The sequence below is a fragment of the Macaca fascicularis genome, chromosome 9 (assembly GCF_037993035.2).
Source record: "Macaca fascicularis isolate 582-1 chromosome 9, T2T-MFA8v1.1".
Classification (NCBI taxonomy): Eukaryota; Metazoa; Chordata; class Mammalia; order Primates; family Cercopithecidae; genus Macaca; species Macaca fascicularis.
The window spans coordinates 104,757,146-104,783,697 of NC_088383.1; the positions used below are offsets into that span (position 1 = coordinate 104,757,146).

The window sequence follows — 26,552 nt, forward strand, 5'->3', positions numbered from 1 at the left end:
TTACAAGTGCAAGTGTCTTTTTGGTAGAATAATTTGTTTTCCTTTGGGTATATACCTAGTAATGGAATTGCTGGGTCAAATGGCAATTCTATTTTTAGTTCTTTGAGAAATCTCTAACCTTCTTTTCACAGGGCTGAATAAATTTGCATTCCCACCAACAGTGTGTAAGCATTCCCTTGTATGCACAATCTTGCCAGCATCTGTTATTTTCTAACTTCTTAATAGCCATTCTGACTGGTACAAAATGGTATCTCATTGTGGTTTTAACATTCATGTCTCTGATGACCAGTGATGATGAACATTTTTTCAAAAGTGTATTGGTCACTTGTATGTCTTCTCTTGAGAAGTGTTTATTTATGTCTTTGGCCCACTTTTTAATGGGGTTATTTATTTTTTTCTTGTTGAGTTGTTTGAGTTCCTTATAGATTCTGAATATTAGTCCTTTGTTGGATACACAGTTGGAAAATATTTTTTCCCATTCTGTAGGTTGTGTGTTTACTCTGTCACTGGTTTCTTTTGCTGTGCAGAAGCTCTTTAGTTTAATTAGGTCCCAATTGTCAATTTTTGTTTTCACTGCATTTGCTTTTGAGGACTTAGTCATAAATTCTTTACTGAGGCCAATGTCTGGAAGGGTATTTCCTATGTTTTCTTTTATGACTTTTATAGTTTGAGGGTTTTACACTTATGTGTTTATTCCACCTTGAGTTAATTTTTGTATATGGTTAGACGTAGGGGTCTAGTTTCATACTTCTGTATATGGTTAGCCAATTTTCCCACCACAATTTTTTAAATAGGGAGTCCTTTTCCCATTGTTTATTTTTGTCAGCTTTGTCAAAGATCAGTTAGTTTTAAGTGTGTGGCTTTATTTCAGGGTCTCTCTTCTGTTCCATTGATCTATGTATCTATTTCTGTACTAATATCATGCTGTTTTAGTTATCATAGCTTTGTGGTTTAAAGTTAGGTTATGTGATGCCTCTGGCTTTATCCTTTTTGCTTAGGATTGCCTTGGCTATTTGGGCTCTTTTTTGGTTCTATATGAAGTTTAGAATAGTTTTTTTTCCTAATTCTACAATTTCTTTGGGCAATACTATGCATTCAAAAAAGACTTGGAAGGAAATAAATAAAAATAAAAGTGATATCTAATTGGTAGAATCTTAAACATCTTTTTTTTACTTCATTTTATGAGTGATATTTAAGAAACTTTTAGTACTCTTAAAATAGAAAATAATATTGAAATAATCCTGAGGGAGTGTTAGATCTCTTCCTTACCACCCAAATCTTGCTGTTTTCTTTAAAGGATATACTCATAGGGACTTTTGGAAATATTTAAATATGAGCTACAGAGAAATGTTGGGTTTCTCCACTGCTAGACTTTGAGACATTCACTAGCTAATGGGCTTGTGAGCCCAGGAGGCAGAGAGAACATGAACATTCTCCAAACTTCTGGGAAGCTTTATTTACTGAAGCCCTTGTAGGCCTCGTACTCTCTGGAACATGCATTGGAAAATGCTAGTGTGGTGGAAAGAGAACAAAACGTTGTGGCTACCTGGGCTCTGATGGACATTGTAACAAAGAAAGGCAAACTCCCCAAATGCTCAAATTGAACTTTCAGTCAAGCTTTATCTGTCTCTCAAGCAGCAAACAATGCCAGTTTTTTATTCTGCAAGCCATTTTAGAAGATAAAATGTTTAGCACAGTTGCACAGGTTAGCATGCTAGTGTACAGTGTACACAAGATGAAATGTCCTCAATTTCTGCATTAAAATATGCTTTACCCCCTTCTCAAACACTTATCAAATGTGAAGTAGTAAAAGCTTTTGTTTCTCAACTACCTCACTGTGTAAGGCCTTAGAGAAAACAAGCTGACAAAAGCAAGCCTGGTTCTTTGGCTCTATGGGAAGAATGACTTTCATATCAACAATGTTAGAATAAAATGTCCTGATCCCAGATAAAGGCTGCTTGCTGCTTATACCTTGCCAGTGTTTGTCATATGCTGCTGTGGTTGGAACATTTTCTGGCAGGAAGCAATCAGGGGCCCTGTTAGGGAACAACAGAATTTTCTGCCATGTAATTCCTGAGCCTTTTTCTCCACTCTGGGAGGTTTCTCACGGGTCCAGTGGCCCCAGACCTCAGTCAGTGTTCCTCTCTGCCCACAGTGGCCACCACCTAAGCCATTTCTTGGATTCCTTTCACTGCAGGCCTAGCTGTAGAGGAGTCTGTCCAGCTTGCTTCCTTGCTGTGCCCAAAGCTTACAGGCCCTTTTCTTTCTAAAGGCATAATGCTAATTACTGGAGGGAATCCCCACTGTGTGTAACTAGGAAGAGAACACTGTGGAGGTGATGGCAGGTCAAGGGTCCTCACAAGGTCTGCACGGTGATACTCCCTGGTCTAGTGAAATGGAATAGGGTTTGACACTCAATAGGCTCTACTTTTAGCTTTTCCCAGTGGTCCAGGGAGGTCTCTTAAACCTATTTCTTGTCTCTTTTCTCCCTGGAGTCTCTTAGATTCATAGCAGGTGATATATATACCTGTTGCCACCTACATTTTCAGGTCTTCACTGGGGCCCACACATTGGTGTCTCCACGAACCAAACAAGGTCATTTCTACTGTTCCTCTTTCCAGACCACTGCTTCTGTTCATACAACCTAACTTATATATGTAGGGAGATTCACATATACACACCACACACACACACACACACACACACACACGGCTAAATTAAGCATTTTTAAAGTGGCAGACCACATTTTGAGGTCCGCAGCTTAAATAAGCAGCCATGTGACAAGAGTTATTGGCTCACATTTCAGAAGCGTCTCCTGTTTCTCTTCCTTTTGCTTCCCCATTTACTTCCCTCTATGTTTCTTCTCTAAGGAAGATTAAAAAGCACATGTGCCATCATGCTCTTCTCCCAAGTTCATGTCAGATGTCATTACTCAATCATGGCATTTTTTAATCCTGAATAAGCTCAGGGATGTAACCAAAGATGACTATCAGTTTATTAAAATGGACATTGAGCAGTTTACTCCTGGGTAAATACCCCCAAAGAAATGAGAACTTATTTCAACAAAATGAAATGCACATGAATGTTTCTGGTGGCTGTATTTCCAGTAGCCCCAAACTGGAAATAATCCGAATGTCCATCAACAGTTGAATGGATAAAAATATAGTATATCCATATAATGAAATACTCTGCAGTGATGGAAAAGATGATCTACTGATACACACAGTTTGAGTTCATCTTACATAATGTAAAGTGAAAGAAGTTAGACATAAAGGAGGCATACTATGTGAGTTCATGCATCGCAGTTCAGAAACAGGCAGAACTCATACATGATGGGAGAAGTTAAGACAGTGGTAACTGACTGAGAAGGACACCGGGAAGCCTTGTGAGGGTTAGAATGTGTTTTGTTTCTTGATCTGGGCGGTGGTTATATGGATGTGCACATATACAAAAATTTATTGAGGTGTATGCCTAATATTTGCACACTTCACTGTAGCTACCCCTCATTTCATGTCCTTAAAAGGGGGCACCAATTTGAAAATTATTGCCCAGCCCTTGCTTCTGTGTTTCTAGATATAAAGTCTTGAGTCTGACTTTGATTCAAGTCCAGGCTCTGTCACCTATCAGCTGTGTATCTTGAGGAAATTACTGAACCTCTTCATACTTTAGTTTCTCACCTATATAGAAGGGGTAAAAATAGTACCTGCTCTATAGCACTGTTCTGAGAGTTTAGTTGGATAGTTCATACAGGTTGATTCATACAATACCTGCCTGGTACATTTAGTGCACTCGTGAAATATGACATGGTGACTTGTTCTTTCTCTTCTGATCATCTAGTTCTTTCTCCTGCTGTCATCTATCCTTCTCCTCTGCTGACTTTCTTTCCTCCTTTTTTCTTCTTTTCATCTCCCCCTACTCGTAAAGCCAAAAACATGAAGTTTAAGTACATATATTTTAAAATATATTAAATACAATTTTACAGTTGTATTCATAATTTAAAAGTGAGTGCATTTACTGTGTTTTACACCTCTCCTTAAAACAAACTCTGCATTTATTGAACTAAAATTAGATGAAGATATTTATTATGTCTTACTGGCACTCAATGGAGTAACTCAGTGGTTCCCAGACTTACCTGCACATTAGAATCATGTGGGACCTTATAAAAATTTCAAAGCCCAGGACACATACCAGATCAATTAGATCACAATATCTGGGTCTAGGACACAAGCATCAGTAGCCACTGAAGCTTTCCAGGTGATTCCCATATGATTCCAATGTGTAGACAAATTTGGGGACTATAGATTAATGGCTTTCTATTCCTTCCACAGTGTCTCAGCTACTTCAGCATGTGGTTCTGAATCTTGGCTGCACATGAGAATCACCTAAGAAGCTTCTAAACAATACTGCTTCTTGGGCCCTGTTCTGCATAAGGTCTGAATATTTCTAACATGCAACCAGCATGAAAAGCCCCATTCTAGCAGGGTTGGTATCCTGGTAGATTTTGTGATCGGAGTGACTCCAGTGCCATCTCCTCAATGTTCCTCTCAAATGCTTTCTCCTCATGTTTTTGAAAATTCCAGTCCTTTCTCTTGCAAGCCTAATATGGAGATGAGTGATGTGATACTGATAAGTTTTTGGTCTGTTTTGCTTTCAGTATGGGATTGTGCTGGATGCGGGTTCTTCTCACACAAGTTTATACATCTATAAGTGGCCAGCAGAAAAGGAGAATGACACAGGGGTGGTGCATCAAGTAGAAGAATGCAGGGTTAAAGGTAAGATGAAGACCAAGGGAAGGGGAGGCCGACAGTGGGGCATGAGAACATGAGAGGTGTATGGCCAGTAGAACAGAAGAGAAAAAGGAGCCCCAAGCATAGGAAGCCAAGTGAAGAACACAGTGCAGCTGCTGTTATGTTATCGTTACATAAATCATATTGAAATCAGTCCTTAATGATCAAACCCTAAGAATAAACACACACAAATATAATTAATAGTAGCTCCCATCAACAGAACACTTCTGCATGCTATGTACTTAGTACTAAACATGTGTTACTTCATGTATTATTATACTAATTTTTGAAAAATGGGGCACTGAGGTTGACAGAGGTTATACCACTTGTTTGTTACTCAAGCTAGTAAGTGATGGGGCTGCGGTTCAAACCAAGTTCTGCCTAACTTCAAGTCTACATCTTAGCCAGTGCTTCTCAAACTTGAAACTGCTTGAGCTTGTCAAAAACACAGATGATGGGCCCCATCCCCTAGAGTTTCTGAGTCAGCAGATCTGGAATGAGGCCTGCGAATTTGTATTTCTAAGAAGTTCCTAGGTGATGCCGATCCGGCTGGTTCAGATATTGCTCTCTTAATCTTTATACCCTGATCTACAGCTTGGAAGACATTTTTCAAAGCTTTCAGCCTCTGTTTAGGGAGGAAAGACCAAATTATAGGTTCTTAGGGCTGGGAAAAGGAACTTATAGATCGTTTAAATTTTGTTTCACAGAGAAGGAAACAAAAACCTGGAGGATTAGTGCCTTGAAAGTAGCAACAGAATTGAGACAAGAATCTAGGTTCCCTAATTACACTCTAGGCTTCCTGCTACTCTGAGCTGCTGGATTATATATCAATAATTTTTTTCTTTTAAGGTCATAATATAAGTTAGAGTGGTTGACATTCCGCTTTCACTCCCTTTACCCAGTACCCCCCCCCCATGCACCATTGTACCACAATCTCTCTGACTTTTCTCTCTCTTAGCCTTTTGAGCTGGGAACCCACTGTTTATTTTTAGTCAGACCGATAGCCTACATCCTAGAAGATAATTGATTTTTAGTTTGATAGGCTATGGAATCCACTAATTTTCATAGTTTATCAAGAAAGTAGTAGAGAGGAGATATTTCCAAGAGAGCAAGTCATTCTACCCAGTAGCCCATCAGTACTGAGACTTTGGCTCCATCAATACCGAGACAGTACTTCTAGCCTTTCTTAAAGCCCAAATCCCTCATTTTATTGGCTTTTATTTAACCCACTGCCTTCCATTTTAAAAGTTATTTTAAGGGCCGGGCATGGTGGCTCATGCCTATAATCCCAGCACTTTGGGAGGCTGAGGTGGGCAGATCAGAAGGTCAGGAGATGGAGACCATCCTGGCTAACAGGGTGAAACCCTGTATCTACTAAAAATACAAAAAAATTAGCTGGGCATGGTGGTGCGTGCCAGTAGTCCCAGCTACTAAGGAGGCTGAGGCAGGAGAATTGCTTGAACCTGGGAGGCAGAGGTAGCAGTGAGCCGAGATTGCGCCACTACACTCCAGCCTGGGCAACAGAGCAAGACTCCGACTCAAAAAAAAAAAAAAAAAAAAAAAAATCTAGAAGATATCTTTCTTCTGAGACTTAACCCATGAGCGTTTGGCCTAACAAATGCAGGATTTTTCCCTCTCAAAAGAGAGAGTTCTCTAGTTAATCAAATATTGAACACAAATTTTCTGAATCAGAACAATTAGCTGGTAACTTAGAGCTGATTTTCTCATGGTTATTAGGCTGTTTGAAAACCTGTGAATGATCTGGATAACTTATTTAAATAATTATCTTTAAAGCAATTACTCTGCTATGAAGCACTGATAGTGTAGATGTTTATCTTAATGTGAGATGAAAGCGTTGTTATAACTTCAAAAAACTTAAGGAATCTTGGCTCTAATCCTCCATAGCAACAGTCAGTTTTGCTCTCAAACTGGAAAAACAGTTTTGCTAGGGAGGCAGGATATCAGACTGGAAAAGTCACCGAGGAGATGTAGATTCTGTTTCTCTTTCTTGTAATAGGAAGCAGCTCCACCTCAGAAACTTTAAGGTGCTGGCCAGGATCAGATAGCTAGTTAGTAGCAGCTTTCATCTTTTCAGTAAAAGCCAATTTGTCTGCTGCTTAATTTTTATTCTAAGTGTCATCTTTAGGTCTTTTAGGAACTAGTGTCATTAATTACAATGTTGTGGAGGAAATATCAAAAAGCAGCTAATGGAGTAGCTATCTATAAGATTCCTATTAAAGTCTGAGAACGTTATGCAATTGAATATGAAATTGCGCCATCCAGTGGCAGAATTATTGAACACTGGCCAGACCCAACTTAAAGTTTGGAAATTAAATCCTCTCAAGGCTAGGTCCAGTGAATTACCCTCTAAGTACAATAACCTAATGTATAGTACATCAGGAAATTGTTTTCTTGTATTTTTTTCAAAACACCATATTTTGATCTACTACTGTTAAGGTATGTTTTATAATTTTTTTTAAAAGATTGTTATCTTCTACATCTTTTCCTAGGTCCTGGAATCTCAAAATATGTTCAGAAAGTAAATGAAATAGGCATTTACCTGACTGATTGCATGGAAAGAGCTAGGGAAGTGATTCCAAGGTCCCAGCACCAAGAGACACCTGTTTACCTGGGAGCCACGGCAGGCATGCGGTTGCTCAGGTATAGCAGCATGTAGGGACCAAGAGTATCTGGGAGTTAGGCGTGGCAGTGAAAGAGCCTCTGAAGTTATGGGAGAGGGCCACACTCCCTAATACCCCAAGTTCTACACACCCAAGTCCATACCTAAGAAAGGAAATTTCAGTAAGTGAATAAAATGTCCAAACTCTTAACATATATAGGGATAGGATTTTATGTATGTTTAAAAAAAAAAAAAAAAAAAAAAAGCCCCCTTGTGCATCTCCCTATGGGGAATTCAAGAGGGATGGGGCACAGGGAGAGAAAGACTAGGCCCGTATACTCTGGGGTTTGGGGCTACAGACTTAGCTATTCAATATCTAGGAGGAAGAGGATAAGAGGAGACTCATAGACATCCCATGTCATAAATATTCACAATTAGCACATCTTTATATCACTTGATACCTGTGTGAATTATTTGTTCACTTGTTCATTCATTCAGCATGTAAAGCCTGCTTTATCCAGAATATGAAAACTCAACCCTCAAGGAAATCAGTTCCAATGCAGGGTGATCAGTGTTTTAATAGAGAAGTGCTTAGAGCTGCTATGGGAGCACATTTGGCCCTGCCCAGGGTGAGAGGAGGTCAGGAAAACTTAGAGGAAGGGATGCCTGAACTGAATCATGAAAAATGAGTTCGAGGATCGGGGAATGGCTTTATCAGCAGAGCAGACAGCATGCATTCAGTAACTGATGTTTATTCAGCTCCTATTATATGTCCGGCACTGTTCTAAGTACTTAGGATACAACAGTGAACAGGACAAAGTCTCTGACTTCATGGAGCTTGTGTTCTACCAGATGTGCAAAGGTAGGGAAGTGTGAGACGCATATTCAGAGGACTGTAAGTAGTCCTGCCTAGATAGAAGATAAGTGAGTAGTGTAAAATAATAATGATGATAATAGTAGCAGCTCATATTTATTGAGCCCTTCCTATGTTCTTAGCACTGCGCTAAGCACTTAATTGAACCGTCATAACAACTCTATGAAATTAATTATTGTTAACAAGATACAGAAGCTGTGGCTTACAAATGTGAAGTAACTCACCCATGGTCACACACCTGGGAAGTGGTGGAGCCAGGATTCTGAGTGAGATTCTGAAAAGGAAGGGTCCAGGTCACAAAGTGCCCCATGGGCCATGCTAGGAAGTTTGGAGTTTATCTTAGAGAGAGTAGGAAGCCATTAAAAGACACTACACAATTCGTGACACTGGTAGAGAAGATAGATTGGAGGGGAGAAAAGCTGGGGATAAAAGGAAGGCAGTTAGCAGGTGTGGAAGCCATTTAGATGAGAGATGACAGGGGCCTAACGCCAGCTAGAAGGTAGCATCCTCTCGCTCAGAGACTCCCAGTGTTGCGTAGCCTAGATCTTGGAAGCAATTACATCCCATCTTCATTAAGACAACCCTGGAAGATTCCTTCTTCAGGTCTCAAAGTCTCAAACAGACCCAAGAACTGAGTTACAATATGGGGAAGATTTTTCCCAGGCTGGCAGCAGAGGAGTTTGGATGTCTATTCCAGGTCATTTGCCACCTGGTTTCTACTAGAACCCTAATTAAAAACCTGGAGCAGAGTCTGGCCATGTAACCAGCTAGGAGCCACCCACAGTAGCTAATACAGCACACAGCAGCTTCAGGTATGGTCATCAAACCATACCCAGCTATCACCACTACGGTAATTGTAAGAGCCTTTAATAACTTTTTGAGCCAGGGAACTTCAGAACAGAAATGGTATTTTTAAGGAAAACCAACCTACGAAAGGATTGGAAGGATGTGGATTTGGAGAGAGATAAACAAAAGATTAATTCTGCCTCATCCAAAAGAAGGGTTCCTTGGACAGACATATGCGAAGATCCCCATCTCTCCATTTATTCCAGTGTATTATGATTCACTTCTTAGTAGCAGTGTGTGGATGCTATAGCTGAAATGGGTAATGTAATTATTAAAGCAAAAATGATAACCTCAGCTCTTCCTTTGTACAGGATGGAAAGTGAAGAGTTGGCAGACAGGGTTCTGGATGTGGTGGAGAGGAGCCTCAGCAACTACCCCTTTGACTTCCAGGGTGCCAGGATCATTACCGGCCAAGAGGAAGGTGCCTATGGCTGGATTACTATCAACTATCTGCTGGGCAAATTCAGTCAGGTGAATATCTCACAGCATCCATGGAGGTGGCTCTCTGGAGGCCAATGCCATTGCTATCTCAGGCAGTACTTGGGTCACTAGCCAGAATGAATGAATGAATGCTGGATGGATGGATGCATGGATGGATGGATGCATGGATGGATGGATGAATGAATTTACTGTCACATTTGTAAGGGTCACTAGAGGTGTAATTCTCTTACAAGACCTTCTATTGGGAGAATAAGGAAGACATGTGTTTGCCTTAGGGAGGCATAAAGGAAATTAAAAATGTATCATTAAAAATTAGAATAGCTAACATTTGCCTTCTGCAATGTGTCTCGTGCTGTGCTCAGCACTTTTCATGTTTTCTCTGATTTCATCCTTAGAACAGTATGAGGTACTATATCATCCCCATTTTAGAGGCCCATATCGATGTCTAGAGAGGGTAATTATTCTGCCCATGGCTGTACAACTAAGTGACTGAGCGAGAATTTGAACTTGAATGTGTCTGGCCTCAGACCTCTTGTTTGTAAACACTAGTTACACTGCTTCTATGTCTGGCAGTCTGAGCTATGTCTTTGAAGCCCCTCTTTTCTTGCTGATAATCTGTTGTAGATCAGGAGCCTCTAGTGAGCTTTGCCTCATCTTTATGCACCTGTTTCTTTGCCTTAGGAAATCCCTGACTCCAGTAGATAGTATGAAAAGCAGAGTGTCCAGAGACTTCTAGCACTGGTAACTGTACTGTCTTTCAGAAAACGAGGTGGTTCAGCATAGTCCCGTATGAAACCAATAATCAGGAAACCTTTGGAGCTTTGGACCTTGGGGGAGCCTCTACACAAATCACTTTTGTACCCCAAAACCAGACTACTGAGTCCCCAGATAATGCTCTGCAATTTCGCCTCTATGGCAAGGACTACAATGTCTACACACATAGCTTCTTGTGCTATGGGAAGGATCAGGCACTCTGGCAGAAACTGGCCAAGGACATTCAGGCAAGTATAACTCAATCCAGACCTGCCCTCCTCACATCTGTGCCTCCAGCCCCCACATCCTGTTGTTTTCTCTTTCAAATTCAGTAGTTTGTCTGAACTTGGTTATTGTACTTTCCAAACCTTTTTAGGCAGGATATTGAACTACATCTGGTCGACCCCTATAAATTGTTTCAACCAGACATCACCTCCCATGTTTGTTTACTGCGTTATCTCCATGGACATAACTGAGATCTTCTCTCAGGAAATAATTTCTCACCCTCATGGGGTTGATAATGAAAATTATGTGGTAGAATATTGTGTGTTGGAGGGGGAGTTGCAATTTATAATCTCTTTTAGACCACTTTTTAAAGCTCTTTATCCTACAAACTACGATAAAACAGAGTTGTTAGAAATGACCTGGAGAGGAGAAGGAAACAAAAAACACTTCAGGAAAAGCACAAAATGTATCAATTGGCACTTCAAATCTTGTCATCTTGTCCCCAGATGCTTTCTGCATTTTGAAGACAAGAAAAGTTAAACACACTTTGGGAGGCCGAGGCGGGTGGATCACTTGAGGTCAGGAATTGGAGACCAGCCTGTCCAACATGGTGAAACCCCATCTCTACTAAAAATACAAAAAAAAAAAAAAAAAATTAGCCGGGCATGGTGGCACATGCCTATAATCCCAGCTACTTGGGAGGCTGAGTCAGGAGAATCACTTGAACTGGGAGGCGGAGGTTGCAGTGAGCCAAGATTGTGCCACTGCACTGCAGCCTGGGCCACAGAGTGAGACTCTGTCTCAAACAAAAAAGAAAAAAAAGAAAACAAAAGTTAAACATACTCAGCATCATGTGAGTACCAGGCACACCCTGACAAGTAAACACAAAGCCAGGATGTCACATCCAGCTGTTCCCTGTCTCCACTGAAAGGATAACCAGTTCTCTGCTCTCCTCCAAAGCATTCTCTCTTGTTTTCAAAACCACTATCAATAAGATGGTCCTGGGAGTAGGGGGCGCTGAGAGACATTCACTGAGCCTCAAAGCTCCATTAAGCTTCTTATCCACAGCAGCCTCCTTTCTTCTCTAGTAGGTTGTGGATTAGAAATTATTTTTATTGGGCCAGGCGTGGTGGCTCACGCCTGTAATCCCAGCACTTTGGGAGGCCGAGGCAGGTGGATCACTTGAGGTCCGGAATTTGAGACCAGCCTGACCAACATGGCAACACCCCGTCTCTACTAAAAATACAAAAAATTAGCTGGGTGTGGTGGCAAACACCTGTAATCCCAGCTAGTAAGGAGGCTGAGGCAGGAGAATTGCTTAAACCTGGGAGGCTGAGGTTGCAGTGAGCTGAGATTGTGACATTGCACTCCAGCCTGGGTGACAGAGCAAGACTCCGTCTCAAAAATACATATATATATATATATATATTTTTTTTTTTTCTTGGATAGGAGAATGCTTGAAGAAAAGAATTTAAAAAATAAAGAATTTTTAAAAACTAATTAAAAAAATTTTCATACTATTGGCTTAAATGATGTAAAAGTATCTGGGAGTTTCTGATTCTCTCCTTGGAGGGAGGGTTGGTCCATAATGACATCCCTGTCATTATGTAGACTCCTGGAGAACTACCCCCAGGCCCAAATTTTTGACAACCTTGAGAGTTTCCTTATGAATCTGCTCCTGACCTAGATGATTAGGACTAAGCACTCAGGGACATTTCAAACTAATGGCATTTCTGGGCCCAGTTTTAACTATATCAGCATTCTTTGAATAGTCAAATACATTTATATCTGATACCACTTCTGGCGCCTGTTACACAAATCCATTTGTCACATTTATTCCTAAGGGTGAAAAAGGCAGGGCAGGCCATGTTGATGCCAATAACAAGTGGTGGGATGTTGTACAGTGCCTACATATTGATTAAGTCAGACTGTGCCTTTTGTATCCAAAGCGTTCACACATGATGCTTTCAAGTGATTTTTCCATTCAGGTTGCAAGTAACGAAATTCTCAGGGACCCATGCTTTCATCCCGGATATAAGAAGGTAGTGAACGTAAGTGACCTTTACAAGACCCCCTGCACCAAGAGATTTGAGATGACTCTTCCATTCCAGCAGTTTGAAATCCAGGGTATTGGAAACTATCAACAATGCCATCAAAGCGTCCTGGAGCTCTTCAACACCAGTTACTGCCCTTACTCCCAGTGTGCCTTCAATGGGATTTTCTTGCCACCACTCCAGGGGGATTTTGGGGTAAGTTTGTGAAATGATGAGGTATAGGATGTCTTGTTTACAAGTTATAGAATATGTGCCTACAAAGGATTTAAATAATAGGATGTATTTTTTTCTTACATAATGTCTTGAAGTAGATGATTAGGGGTTGGTTCTTCAGCTCAACTATGTCAGAACTTGGGATCAGCTTTTTCCACTATCTTTGTGATCTTTTTGTATTAAGGTATGTTACTGCTCCAAGCACCATATCACTAGGTCACTGCTTCCTTTTTGGCTCTAGGCAGCACCTTAAGCCCAGGTTCATCTCCATTCTAGTCAACAATAGGAGTACTGCCTTTCCAGAATGGGGGAGGTCCCAAAGAGGTTAGCCCCAGCAGTGTGGGAAAACTGACTAGGGGGTTGTGCCCAGGAGACCTTGTGGGACAGACCTCCTACAGCCACAGAACAGCCACTCTGATTTGCCATCTCCTTTGGCCAAGTGACATAGCAGAGTTCCCAGGGCTGGGGATGCTAAATCTTTCTCTCCCTTGTCTCTGCCTGTCCCCAGGGATGTTTCTCTCTTCAGGATGTCACGATGCTTACTGCGGGTTAAGACAAGGACAGGTTTCCTGCTAGGGAACCCAGGATGGTGGGGAAGCTGATTGTCCACCTTGATCTCACTTTTTCCAGTGTAGAAATTGTGAGTTTGGGGGAAATTTTTCACAAGCTTGGTGCCAGGCAGAATGGGAGGAGAGGTGACATGCCTGTGAAAGTTTGATTCTCTTCCCATCTGCTTGGAGTTTTTTCACTTCTTTGTGGCTCTGGGAACTGTCTCATCTTCATATTTGATTTCTGGGATATTGCTGGTGATCATCTCAGTGCTGTACATTTGTTTCTGGTTTTCTGTGGTTGGGGAGCATGAAGCCAGCTTGCTTCCATGCCACCATTTTGGAATCAGACATCCAAGCATCATATTTTCTTTCACATGCAAAGCAAAAGCAGGAGAGACGTTTAAGGTTTTCCTTGCACACATCTCTTGCACACACATTTTGCAGAAGTGCCGACTGACATCTTTTCAGATCCTGCTGGCCAGAACTTGGTGAAATATATACTCTAAACCAATCTGTGCTAAAGAGAAATGGATCAATATGGTTAGTTTAGACAAATTATTGTTTATCACTTGAAGAGTCTTTTTTGAGCATATTGCTTTCCTCTACTTGGGTAAAATCAGGACTTCATAAGCGAGGAAGAAGGGGGCTAGCTATGGGGTATGCACCTGTTAAACAGTCTGCCATAGGTGGCTTCTCAAATGTCAGGAGGAGGAGCAGCAGTTAGATGACACGGCTGAGGGTTTTCCTCTATAAAGACATTTAGGAAGTAGAAACTCAGGAAATCCCAAAGAAACATTGAAGATAACATCATTGTCATTATGTTTTGAAGAGTTGGGGGATTATTTGAATCCTAGCTCCAAATTCCTTATTTTCTTAATAACGCCAGAATAAGATAAAATATTTGAGCAGGGGCAGAAGAGATGCCTCTTAATCGACTCAGTCTTCAAATTTCATATTTTGGTCCCAGAGGCTAAGCATTATTATAATCATAGTTTAGTAGCATATTGAAAAATTAGCTACCATCTGTCAAATGCCAATTATTGACTAAGCACTCTATGTATATTATCTCATTTATTCATTCAAGATATTCAGAGAAACAAGGCTTTTGCCTGCTTTCATGCTTTCTCCCTTTTAAGAAAACAGATCAGCATGTGAGAAGGGAGGTTCAGCTCCTCCCCTCCAGGACCCCAGCAAGAGAGTTTCTCCCAAGGTCACCTGGTCTGGCCCAAGACAAAGCTCTATGAAGAGAACATAGGCACTGTCCTAATCAGATCTGATTCTGCTTCTGGCTTCTTATGAACTGTATGAGTTCTTCATTTTCTTGGTCTCTGAGAAAACAATAGGTAATGCCATAGATCCAGGCTTACCTTAACCATGGTCCAAACCACAGCCTCCCCTCCCCTCAAGGTTCCTGAGGGAAATACATGGCAAGACAATGACTGGCAGAGTAATATTTGGTTATTAGTTGGCTGCAAACCCAAATTCAGAAGAAACTGAACCTCACTTGAATGCCCTGTGGCTGAGCTGGCACTGGCTGCTCACCTAGGACTGTTTTGGGGCCAGGGCCCTTGCCTTAGATTGAACTCCTTGAAGAGGAAGGAGGGTGTCACCTTGGCCAAGGGACTTTTTCATTCCAGTCACTGCAAGGATGTAAATCTAAAGTCAGTGAACATACCCTTGTGTCTTGAGTTTGTAACTTCTCAGAAAGTTTCACTTCCTGGGAAACATGGCCCAATTCCTGCCTTCGAGCTTGAGCAAACCTTTCCTCCTCAGGGGACTGGAATTTCTTGCCTTTGAATGTGATTCATCCAACCACAGCAGGGAGAGGTAGGGGCTGGAAAAGGGTGGAGGAGTCTTGAACTCCCCCTGGAGGCTTTTCTGTTTGATCCCTTAGTTCCTCATTGAGATTGTTCTCCCAGCCTTCTGAACCTCAGTTTGGCAGTTCCTGAGACTATCTCATTGCCTACCTCTAAGTAGGATCTTTCTCCTCTGGATACAGCCCTCAGGGTCAGGACTGTCCTGTCCCTATTTCTGCATTGGCAGTTTCCTTCTGCTTCAGATTTTTGGTGTTTTTTGTTTTGTTTTGTTTTATGTCTTCTGTAATATACCCCTAAAACTTAAAGTCTTTTTGTCTGTTTCCTCATCTGTAAAACGGGGACAGAAATATCTACCTCATTTATAGTTGTGAGCCAGACAAGCAGTGATGGTCTGGGAAATGTCTAACAACCAACTCTCGGGGAATGGGGAGCTGATTTGTAGCACTTACCAGTTTCCATGGTGTAAGCAGTTCTACCACAGCCTATTTCAAGCTATCAGCATATCAACTGGCTCACAAAAATCTGGAAATTTTAAGAATCAGCTCTTGTGGGTGCATGAGAAAGAGTCAGCTCCAGCACACCACTTTAAATAGCAAAAAGCTGGCATACCCCAGCACCACCCTTAAAAAGGTTAGGTCTTTATCCTAGCAGTCTTCATTCTATGCTGTCCTTCCTGCAGGGAGTTCTTATTATTGAGTCCTGCCTCTTGAAGAGTAACTATGTGCAACACAGATATCCAGTTTCATTCCCATTATTTCCAGAACTAGTTAGCCTGGGTGTTCTCAAGCCACAGAGAATTTGTTGGGGAGAGAATTTTTGCCACAGTTGCATTCAGCACTGATGATCTGAGTCTTAGTCGGTAAATATAGTATTAAAAATTCTCAATGCTTTAGTCAGTCTGGCTACCCTGTAGCCTTGGTTGCTAAACAGAATCCAATGTTGTGGACAAATTAGAAACACTAACAAGAAAGAGGGAATGCCTGTAGGGAATTACTTATGAGGTAATTTAGAAATTATGTTTAAAGACCACATTGTGCTGTTTATATAAATAAGAAAGAGAATAAACAAGTTCAATAGGAAACTGGAATTAAAGAACATTAAAAACATATTTGTCTACATATGCATACATAAATGTGTGTGTATATTTATATTTATGTTGGTGCAAAAGTAATTGTGGTTTCAGACCGTGAATTTTAAATCATTATAACTAGGCTGTAACACATCTTTATTAATCGTAATGGGAACCATTACAATCAACACATTTTTGCCAACGAGAAATAAGTTTATTTATTCCTGTAGCATAAAAATCTGTGCTTCAGTATTTGATGAACTCTTGGAAAGCATTTTCTGCACATCCTGCTGGTTGCGGAAGTGTTTTCCTTGCAAAAAGTTGTCGAGATGCTTGAAGAAGTGGTAGTCCATTGGACAGCGATCAGGTGAATGTGGCAGATGAGGCAAAACTTCATAGCTCAATCTGTTCAACTTTTGAGGCATTGGTTGTGCGATGTGTGGTAGGGCATTGTTGTGGAAAAGAATTGCGCTCTTTCTGTTGACCGCTGCTGGCTGCAGGTGTGTTGCAGTTTTTGTTGCATGTCATTGATTTGCTGAGCATACTTCTCAGATGTAATGGTTTTGCCGGGATTCAGAAAGCTGTAGTGGATCACACTGGCAGCAAACAGTGACCATGACCCTTTTTTTGGTACAAGTTTGGCTTTGGGATGTACTTTGGAGCATCTTCTCTGTCCAACCACTGAGCTGGTTGTCACCAGTTGTCGTATAAAATACACTTTTCATTGTATGTCACAATCTGATTGAGAAATGGTTTGTTGTTGCGCAGAATAAGAGATGACACTTCAAAATGACGATTTTAAAACAATTTTGGTCAGCTCATGAGGCACCCATTCATCAAGCTTTTTCACCTTTCCAATTTGCTTCAAATGCTGAACAATTGTAGAATGGTCAATGTTGAGTTCTTCAGAAACTTCTCATGTAGTTGTAAGAGGATCAGCTTCGATGATTGCTCCCAGTTGGTCATTGTCAACTTCCGATGGCTGACCTCTATGTGCCTCATCTTCAAGGCTCTTGTCTTCTTTGCAAAACTTCTTGAACCACCACTGCACTGTACATTTGTTAGCAGTTCCTGGGCCAAATGCATTGTTGATGTTGTGAGTTGTCTCTGCTACTTTACAACTCACTTTGAACTCGAATAAGAAAATCGCTCAGATTTGCTTTTTGCCTAACATTATTTCCATAATCTAAAATAAACATAAAATGAAAGGAAATAATAACTCATCAGCAAAAAGGCATAAAGAAAGAGATGCCCATTAAAATGATGTATAACATAACCACATTTATTTAAGAATGTACTCCAGCATCAAAGGGCAAATTCCAACAATGCAAAAACCATGATTCCTTTTGCACGAACCTAATACGTACCCCTGGGTTATAGATACCAATCAAGTAAGGATTATCAAGTAAGGGTGACTTCTAGTATGGACATTAAGGAGCTCACCACAGATTTTGACTTCAGTGGTGCAGCATCTCATTGACATCTAAAGGCAAACTCAGGAATTCCTAGAGCTGAGTCAGTATTTCCCTCAAGAGTTGGCTTTGGGTCCATTCTGGCAAAAGAACACCTATGGGATTGAATCCCTAAAACCTTACCCTAAAAACAGGATCAGGATGATTCCTAAAGACTTTTTTAAAAAGTCATCTACCTTGGTCACAGGAACTTGGTGACGTGACCTTGAACCATCTGATTTTGAGCAATGTATCTTCCTGGGGTATTAAAAGAAGATAGTTTTTGTTCCTCAGTATAATTCTCGGGATTAAAAATGGAAGCATTCTAAACTGTGCTTTTTTAAATTTTCACTTTTTATTTTAAGTTCTGGGGTACATGTGCAGAACATGCAGGTTTGTTACATAGGTATACATGTGTCATGGTGGTTTGCTGCACCCATCAACCCATCATCTAGGTTTTACACTCCACATGCATTAGGAATTTGTTCTAATGCTCTCCTTCCCCTAGCCCCTAACCCCCTGACAGGCCCCAGTGTGTGATGTTCCCCTCCTTGTGTCCATGTGTTCTCATTGTTCAACTCCTACTTATGAGTGAGAACATGCAGTATTTGGTTTTCTGTTCTGTGTTAGTTTGCTGAGAATGATGGCTTCCAGCTTCATCCATGTCCCTGCAAAGGACATGAACTCATTCTTTTTTTATGGCTGCATAGTATTCCATGATGTATATGTGCCACATTTTCTTTATCCAGTCTATCATTGATGGGCATTTGGATTGATTCTAAGTCTTTGCTATTGTAAATAGTGCTGCAATAACATACTTATGCATATGTCTTCATAGTAGAATGATTTATAATCCTTTGGATGTATACCCAGTAACAGGATTGCTGGGTCAAATGGTATTTTGGTTCTAAATCCTTGAGAAATTGCCACATTGTCTTCCACAATGGTTGAACTAGTTTACACTCCCACCAACAGTGTAAAAGCCTTCCTATTTCTCCACAGCCTCGTCGGCATCTGTTTCCTGACTTTTTAATAATTGCCATTCTAACTGGTGGGAGATGGTATCTCATTGTGGTTTTCATTTGCATTTCTCTAATGACCAGTGATGATGAGCTTTTTTTCATATGTTTGTTAGCTGTATAAATGTTTTCTTTTGAGAAATGTCTGTTCATATCCTTTGCCCACCTTTTGATGGGGTTGTTTTTTTTTTCTTGTAAATTTGTTTAAGTTCCTTATAGATTCTGGATATTAGACCTTTGTCAGATGGATAGCTTGCAAAATTTTTCTCCCATTCTGTAGGTTGCCTGTTCACTCTGATGATCTAGACCATTCTTAAAAGAAGATATACAAATGGCCAACAAACATGAAAAAATGCTCAATCTCACTAATTATCAGGGAAATGCAAATTAAAATCACAGTGAGACACTACCTTACTCTGCTGCAAGAATGGCCATAATTTAAAAATTAAAAAATAATAGATGTTGCTATGGATGTGGTGTAAAGGGAACACTTTTACACTGCTGGTGGGAATGTAAACCAGTACAACCACTATGGAAAACAGTGTAGAGGCTCCTTAAGAAACCAAAAGTAGAACTACCATTTGATCCAGCAATCCCACTACTGGATATCTACCCAGAGGAAAAGAAGTCATTGTATGAAAAAGACACTTGCGCACACATGTTCATAGCAACACGATTTGCAATTGCAAAAATATGGAACCAGTCCAAATGCCCATCAATCAATGAGTGGACAAAGAAAATGTGGTGTATATATATATACACACACACATATATGTATACATATATATACACACACACACTATGGAATACTACTCAGCCATAAAAAGAAATGAAATCATGGCATTTGCAGCAAGGAAACATGATGTATTAAGTAAAACAAAGTGGTATTATAAAAAATTATGTCTAGTATCATCATATTTAGGTTATATATGTACATATACACATATATAATTATATAAATATATATTCACTATTTTATATTACATATCAATTTGCTGTAGATATTAAACAGTAAATCGTTAAAAAGTGTACATCTCTAGAGGATGGTTAGATTAAGGACAGACTTCCTTTTTTGTTTGTTTGTTTGAGACAGAGTCTCACTGTGTCACCCAGGCTGGAGTGCAGTGGTGTGATCTCGGCTCACTGCAAGCTCCACCTCCTGGGTTCACATCATTCTCCTCTTCAGCCTCCCAAGTATCTGGGACTACAGGCGCCCACCACCACGCCCGGCTAATTTTTTTGTATTTTTAGTAGAGACAGGGTTTCACCGTGTTAACCAGGATGGTCTTGATCTCCTGACCTCATGATCCGCCCATCTTGGCCTCCCAAAGTGCTGGGATTACAGGCGTGAGCCACCGCGCCCAGCCGAGACTTCCATTTTTAACTTGTATTTAAACTCTATATAATAAACGTGTTTCTTTTGAATAAGCCAGCATTTTAAAGATATTTCTATTTTGAAGGAAAATAAATGAATAGGGAAACTTCAAATGTTGAGAAATAAATAAGAGCAAGATTCTGAGATGCCAGAGGGAGGCTTCTGAAGGTCATGGGAAATTTTTCAAGAGCCTATGGCATGTAGTGCCTTGGGGAGTTGGAGGTGGCATGGACCAGGAGGCCCTGCTGACTTGATCGCTGTGTATCCTACTGAAGGCTCAATATGTTGCTAAATCTACCTCATAGAAATTTTTTGTTTGTTCATCTGTTTTTTATAATTTGTACTTATTTTATAAAGCAAATGTCACCACTTAGCAAAAGCAAGAGAATTTCTAGATGCTTAACTCATTGAGACTTTTGCTAATAGAATAAGCTCTAGGACTGATTTCAGAAAGTCTTTTGAAAGGTAACAATTTAAGGAAGTATTTATTATTGCTCTATTACATGCTCATTATAAAAAAATCAAACTGTACAAAAAGATTAAAGTAAAAACTAAAAGGTCTCCTCTCCCTCTCGCTCCACCATCAGTTCACTAGAGGAAAAATGAGAAATAGTTGTAGTAAACAGGAAGAACTTTTCCAGGTATTAGCTATGCGAATCCAAACATACACAGTCTGTCAGTTAACAGAGATTGTTGTGCCTTAGGAACTAGAGAGAGAGAGCAGTTTTCTGCCGCTTATTTATAGAGCACTCACATATGCCAAGTGCCATGTTAGTGAGGGCAGATTCAACCAAGAACGAGGGAGATTCCGTGCCTGCCATCACAGAGCTGGCATTCTCGAAGGCAGGCAGAGATGAGACCAGAAACACAAGCAAAGGCAAATCAGACTGCTGCTGATCAAAATCAGACGGCTGCAAATCAAAAGGAACTGCTGGGAAAAAGAGACAGTCCTGTGAAAGGACATAACAGAGGGTCCTAGAAGCCCCTCTGAGGAGGGGATGTGGAAGTCCATGGAATTCCAGCAGAGGGAATAGCAAGTGTACAGGCTTTAGGGGAGGAAAGGCTTGGCAGGGATTGAAAGCCAGGGTGGCTGGGTATGGTGGGCATGGGGGCAGGGCCAGAATATGCCTGGTTTTCAGAGAGCTTGTAGGATTTGATTTTTTTCTAAGTATAATTAGGAGCCACCAAAAGTTTTAAGCAGGGGAGTGATATGATCAGATTTGTTTTTAAAAGATTCCTGTGACTGCTGTTTGCAGGATGGGTTGGACTAGAACCAGAAAGCTAACATGGAGACTAATTAAGAGGCCATTGCAGTGTCCACACGAGATGATAGTGGCTTGGGTTAAGAGAGCTGAAATAGGACCGTACCAAGATCTTTTTCTGCACCTGGCATACAATGATAATTAAAGTGCTGGAATTCCTGAGTTCAGGGCATATGGAGGCTCTCCAGTTTCTGGGGAGCTCGACTTCCTAGAGGAATGAGCATACCAGTTCAGAGGCTAAATGTATAGAGAGGTATTTATACCATTGCTCATAGGAGAAATTGCTGGTAATCAGGAGAATTACCAGTAGGGAGTTACTGAATGAATTAAGATACATCTACACCATAGACTCTTACGTGGCCATTAGAGTGGCCCCAGCTGACTTGGAAGGATTTCTATAAAGGATTGTTAAGAAAAGCAAGATGAAGAATCTGTTTAAAATTTCATTTCTAAAACAAACCCTTTATATGTATGTGTTTGTATATGATTATAGGAGCATGGGAAAAATGGAAGGTTTCATATTAAGTTGTTAGTATGAACTCCTGTTGGGACTGAAAGTGGAAGAAAAAAAGCCAAAAAAAAAAAAAAAAAAAGAAAATGTATTAAAAAGGACTAATATGTTCACACTTATTTTGTTAGATATATATGTCTAAGAATATTGAAAAATGCAACTTATTTCAGCTGGAACTGAGGCATATGGCCTGTTTGCAGCAGGACATTTCTTTGCTGGTGGAGGATATTTTTCCTCATCTCCGAGTCACAGTGAGCCCCCAGTGGGATCTCTGCTACCTCCTGTTTCTTTGCCTACCAAAACTCTGTTTCTTTGCCTATGCGAATTCCACTTTGGGAATCACATTTTCTTTCTACATTCACTTCTAGTTAAGTAATTTTACAGAAGGCAAATTATAATCCCCAATCTAACCGTGTTTGCCACAGAGAAAACTCTATGCTCCCCTCAAATAATCCCAGTAAACTATGACTCAGCACAGTGCCTAGTAAACAGAGCTCAGTGTGTTTGCTGAATGAACAAATGATGTGCTCCTTTAATATCCAACATGATTTCCCCTAAAAACCAGCACCCTTTTGGGTAGGAAAGAAGAAAAGCACTAGAGTTGGGGTTTGAATTGCCTCATCCAGCAAGCTCTGCTCAATCATTTTCTCCCCTTTAAATTCATGCTCTATTAAAAGAGTAAAAAAGGCAGTTATAGGGTGGTATGAAGTATAATAAAAGTTACATATGTATCATAGAATGAGAAAAATGCTAGAAGCCTATATACTATATTTAATAGCAGTTGTCACTAAGTAGTAGAATTTAGAGGTCATTTTAATAGAATTTTTTTTTTGTTTTACTGATTTTAACTTTTAACTTTTTTATAGTTCTCATGTTTGATGATGATAATGATTTTTTAAAAATTCAGTTGTGTCTAAAATAGTACCTAGCCCATAGTAGACCTGTAATGAATATTTGTTGAATAAAGATGGATTTTTAAAGGAAAGCAGTACATATTCATTATAGAAAATAGGCAAAACATAAGCACAAGGGGAAAAAACCAATTTTGCTACTCAGAGATAACTCAATAGTGTTGTATAGAATTTTCTAGTTTTATATATTTATTAAACATCCATATGTAGTACACAGTATTTTTAAATGGGATTTTTGCAACTCCTCTCTCTTTTCTTATTCTCTTTCCCCATTTTTCTTTCTCCCTGACTCTCCTATTACAATTATGGAGAAAAGTAACTGCCAGGTGGCTTAGAAATGTGTGTCAGCAGCAGAGGGGCTCCTCTTCCAGGAAGGAAACAGCTCTTGGGCCTGCAGTATCACTTTGTGTGTTAATTTACTCAGCAGAGCTTTCCAGGCACCTGCACAAGGGATGCGGCCTTTAGGAGAGCAAGTTGGCATCCCTCTGTGTGGAACACAGCCTAAAACTGCAATTTTCTCTTGTAGGCATTTTCAGCTTTTTACTTTGTGATGAATTTTTTAAACTTGACATCAGAGAAAGTCTCTCAGGAAAAGGTGACTGAGATGATGAAAAAGTTCTGCTCTCAGCCTTGGGAGGAGGTAAGTGACTAGGCACAGCAACTCTAACAGCATGAGTGCCCTGTGCCCTCGCTGATGCAGAGGATGTGAGTCTGCTCTGAAACTCCTGCTGGTTTGACCAAGATCCAGCAAATGTGTTAGAGAAGACCAGGTGGTGGACTCAGGAATGAATGTATTGGCATTCCTTGTTAACTTGACATTCAGTGGCTTAAATAAGATCTTATTTTTTTTCTCACCTAATACAAAGTCTGGCAGTAGGCAGCTGTTGGCATGGGGTCAGCAGCTCTGCTCTGTCTCAGCCATTGCTTCTTCAGCTCTGCTGTTGTGCCTATTTCTTCATGGACACAAGATGGTGGCTGTGGCTTCAGGCATCACAGCCTTGTTCAGAAAGTTCAGAAAAGGGGTAGAACCAGATACATCTGTTCATTTTTATAGGAAAGCAAAAGCTATCCCAGACTCAGCAGTCTTCCCCTTATATCTCAATGGCCAGGATTGACTGGGAAAACCAGGTGCAGAATTTTGTGACCAGCTTCAGCTTAGACCTATCATGAGCCACTTCCTTGAGCTGGGCACATTGTGGCCCACTCCCCTCCACCAATCCCCAAATCAGAGTTCTGTTAGCAAGAAAGCAGGCAATTTGCAGAGTCTGCCACATACACGATTGTGGTAAAATCCTCTCCATTTCCCAGGTCCAAGATATCTCCTACTTATTCATAAACTTGAAGCACAATTTTTTTCTTACCAGAGGCACTGAGCCATTCAACATCCAGTGCCACAAGATGAAAAGCAAGGGATGAGAGGTATGGAATCCACTCTGATTATAAAAGACATAGCTCAGAACAGCAGCTCTTTTTAAGTTGACAGTTGCAAAAGTGAATGGTGTTTTCATTCTTAAGAAATGCTATCAATTAAAAATAGATGCTTATCCTTGTCTGCACTAACAAGGGGGAAGAGAGGCTGAGCAAGAGCTGGGAAGCTTGCCATTCTCTCCAGGTATTTTGTCTAGAACATGAAAGAAATGTGGTCAGGGCATTCATCAAGAGTTGCTCAAAGGTCTCAGCACTTTACAAAAAGGTTAGCGGTGGTTTTTTGCATCTGGTGGTAATCTGTGGAGGAAGATAAGCATGTTGGAGTGGAGGCAATTTGAGACCAGGCCTACATATGGCTGCTGAGGAAGCAGATTTAGGCTGCTCTTTGAAAAAAAATTACTTCTGGTTTAGATTAAAAGTTCTCATCCTGGCTAACACGGTGAAACCCCGTGTCTACTAAAAATACAAAAACATTAGCTGGGCGTGGTGGCGGGTGCCTGTAGTCCCAGCTACTCAGGAGGCTGAGGCAGGAGAATGGTGTGAACCCGGGAGGCAGAGCTTGCAGTGAGCCGAGATTGCGCCACTGCACTCGAGCCTGGGCGACAGAGCGAGACTCCATCTCAAAAAAAAAAAAAAAAGTTTTGTCAGGTTTCCTCTCTTATCCACATCTCATTTTTTACTTCATAAGATTATGTTAGGCTGGGAATGCTTATATCTAGACCTGTAGGTCTGCTCAGGTAAGTCATGTGGGGAATTGTTCAGAGGCCCTGCAAGGAAGCTAAGAAGGGCCCGCATTTGGGAGAATTCCTGAAGCATTTGGGGAAGGGGTTGCAGAGTTAGACCCCTGTCCTCACCCAGAGCCTATAGCATTGAGGTGGATGTTATGACCCGGGGTTCACTTTCCCAAGCTGCATCATTCACCCAGATAGAAAACATAGTTTTGTCAAGTACATTGTTAGGAGGTGACGCTTTCCCTCCTAACTTAATCGTGGGGAAGGACTGCTACTCCAGTATGGCTTGTGTTTGGGAATGTTCCTTCTAAACACCTTTGGTAGAGAGATAATAGCAATGTTTAAGCATGTACTGTGTGTTGACAGTGGTGGACGTTTGCTTTCTGTGCTTTATGCATATCTATCATGCTGCCTTTCCCTGCTTTGTCAAGGGAAATAAAATGCAAACCATACTTGCTGACACTTCAGGTGCCTGAAGTCATTGGGTCTCTGGAGTGGAGAGACTGGGCGAGTGAGTGGAAGGGAGACTCCATGGTTGTCTTCTGGCAGCTTCATTAGAGGGCGAGTAGAATCTTTCAGCAGCCTGAACGCAGCCACTTTTCTACTCTGAAAATCTGGGCATCCAAGATCTGGTCAGTCCAAGTGAGCAACGTGATTAGATTCTATGTGTACTGATGACCAGTTATATCTCAGTGTACTCTGGATCCTCACATTCAGCCTTGTGAATATTCAGCCTTTCTAGGGAAAGGCATCCCATTTTTGAAGATCCGTCAATGCCCCTTTATGTGGAGGCCGGAAAGAGGATATCCATGAAGGGAAGAGAACCTCGTCATGTTCCACTGCCCTGGGAATAGAAAGGAGAGAAGAGAGAGGGGAAGGTGGGAGAGAAAGGAGAGAGGAAAGTAGACTTCCTCTCCCAATTTGGAGAGCACACAGTAATGAATCCACCTACAGGCATGAGCATGATCAATTCTGGATTGATGAAGAAGGTAGATGCCTTTTTGGCTTCTATATTTTTGGCTACTGTCATAACCTTCAGGAGGCCAGACTGCATAGCCAATGTACAGCTTTCCAGAAGGAGGAGGGGAATAGAAGTGTTAAAGAATTCAGGGAAATTAGGCCAAAATGGCATCTCCCAGCCCCCCCCCCCCCCCCCGCCCCACCCCACACAAGGTATAGGCCAGCCTTTAAGGACCTACAGGGGCTCAGCACTTTCAAGTTGGACCTAAGAAGATTCTTGGGATTTTGTATCCCATAGGTATCCTTCAATTGACAGGCCCAAAACTACTTCGATAGGGGAGGAGGTCTTTTCACAAAGGGAAAGCAGAATGCAGTGACTGAAAGGAAGGGGTAGGGACCTGGACAGGCAATGTCAACTGATGTCCACACCAAGGTCTCAAGAGGATGTCACATGAAGAGGAATCAATCAAAGGGTAATTTCCAGAACTGTGCTGAAAAGACAAGCTCCAAGCTGGGTCATTCTGAGGATTTCATCAGAGCAAGACAAGGCAGTCTAGTTATGGACTTATCCTTTCAGAAACTGGGGACAGGCAGGAACCAAGTGAGAAACAGACCCCAAGCAGGAGTTAGGATTTGCAGATGGGATGACTCACG

General features: G+C 41.0%; 1 protein-coding gene across 9 annotated transcripts in view; it reads left to right on the forward strand.

The window, feature by feature from the left end:
- Positions 1-26,552, forward strand: part of ENTPD1 (ectonucleoside triphosphate diphosphohydrolase 1) — a 206,512-nt gene that overhangs the window by 145,954 nt on the left and 34,006 nt on the right. For 7 of the 9 annotated variants that reach the window (XM_074002284.1, XM_045362158.2, XM_045362157.2 and 4 more), the window contains 6 exons: positions 4,655-4,772; positions 7,298-7,448; positions 9,439-9,598; positions 10,330-10,569; positions 12,535-12,795; positions 23,306-23,419. In XM_074002284.1, the coding sequence (XP_073858385.1) occupies positions 4,655-4,772; positions 7,298-7,448; positions 9,439-9,598; positions 10,330-10,569; positions 12,535-12,795; positions 23,306-23,419 (1,044 nt within the window). The remainder of the gene's footprint in view (positions 1-4,654; positions 4,773-7,297; positions 7,449-9,438; positions 9,599-10,329; positions 10,570-12,534; positions 12,796-23,305; positions 23,420-26,552) is intronic. The other 2 variants (XM_074002287.1, XM_074002286.1) reach the window with 1 other exon arrangement.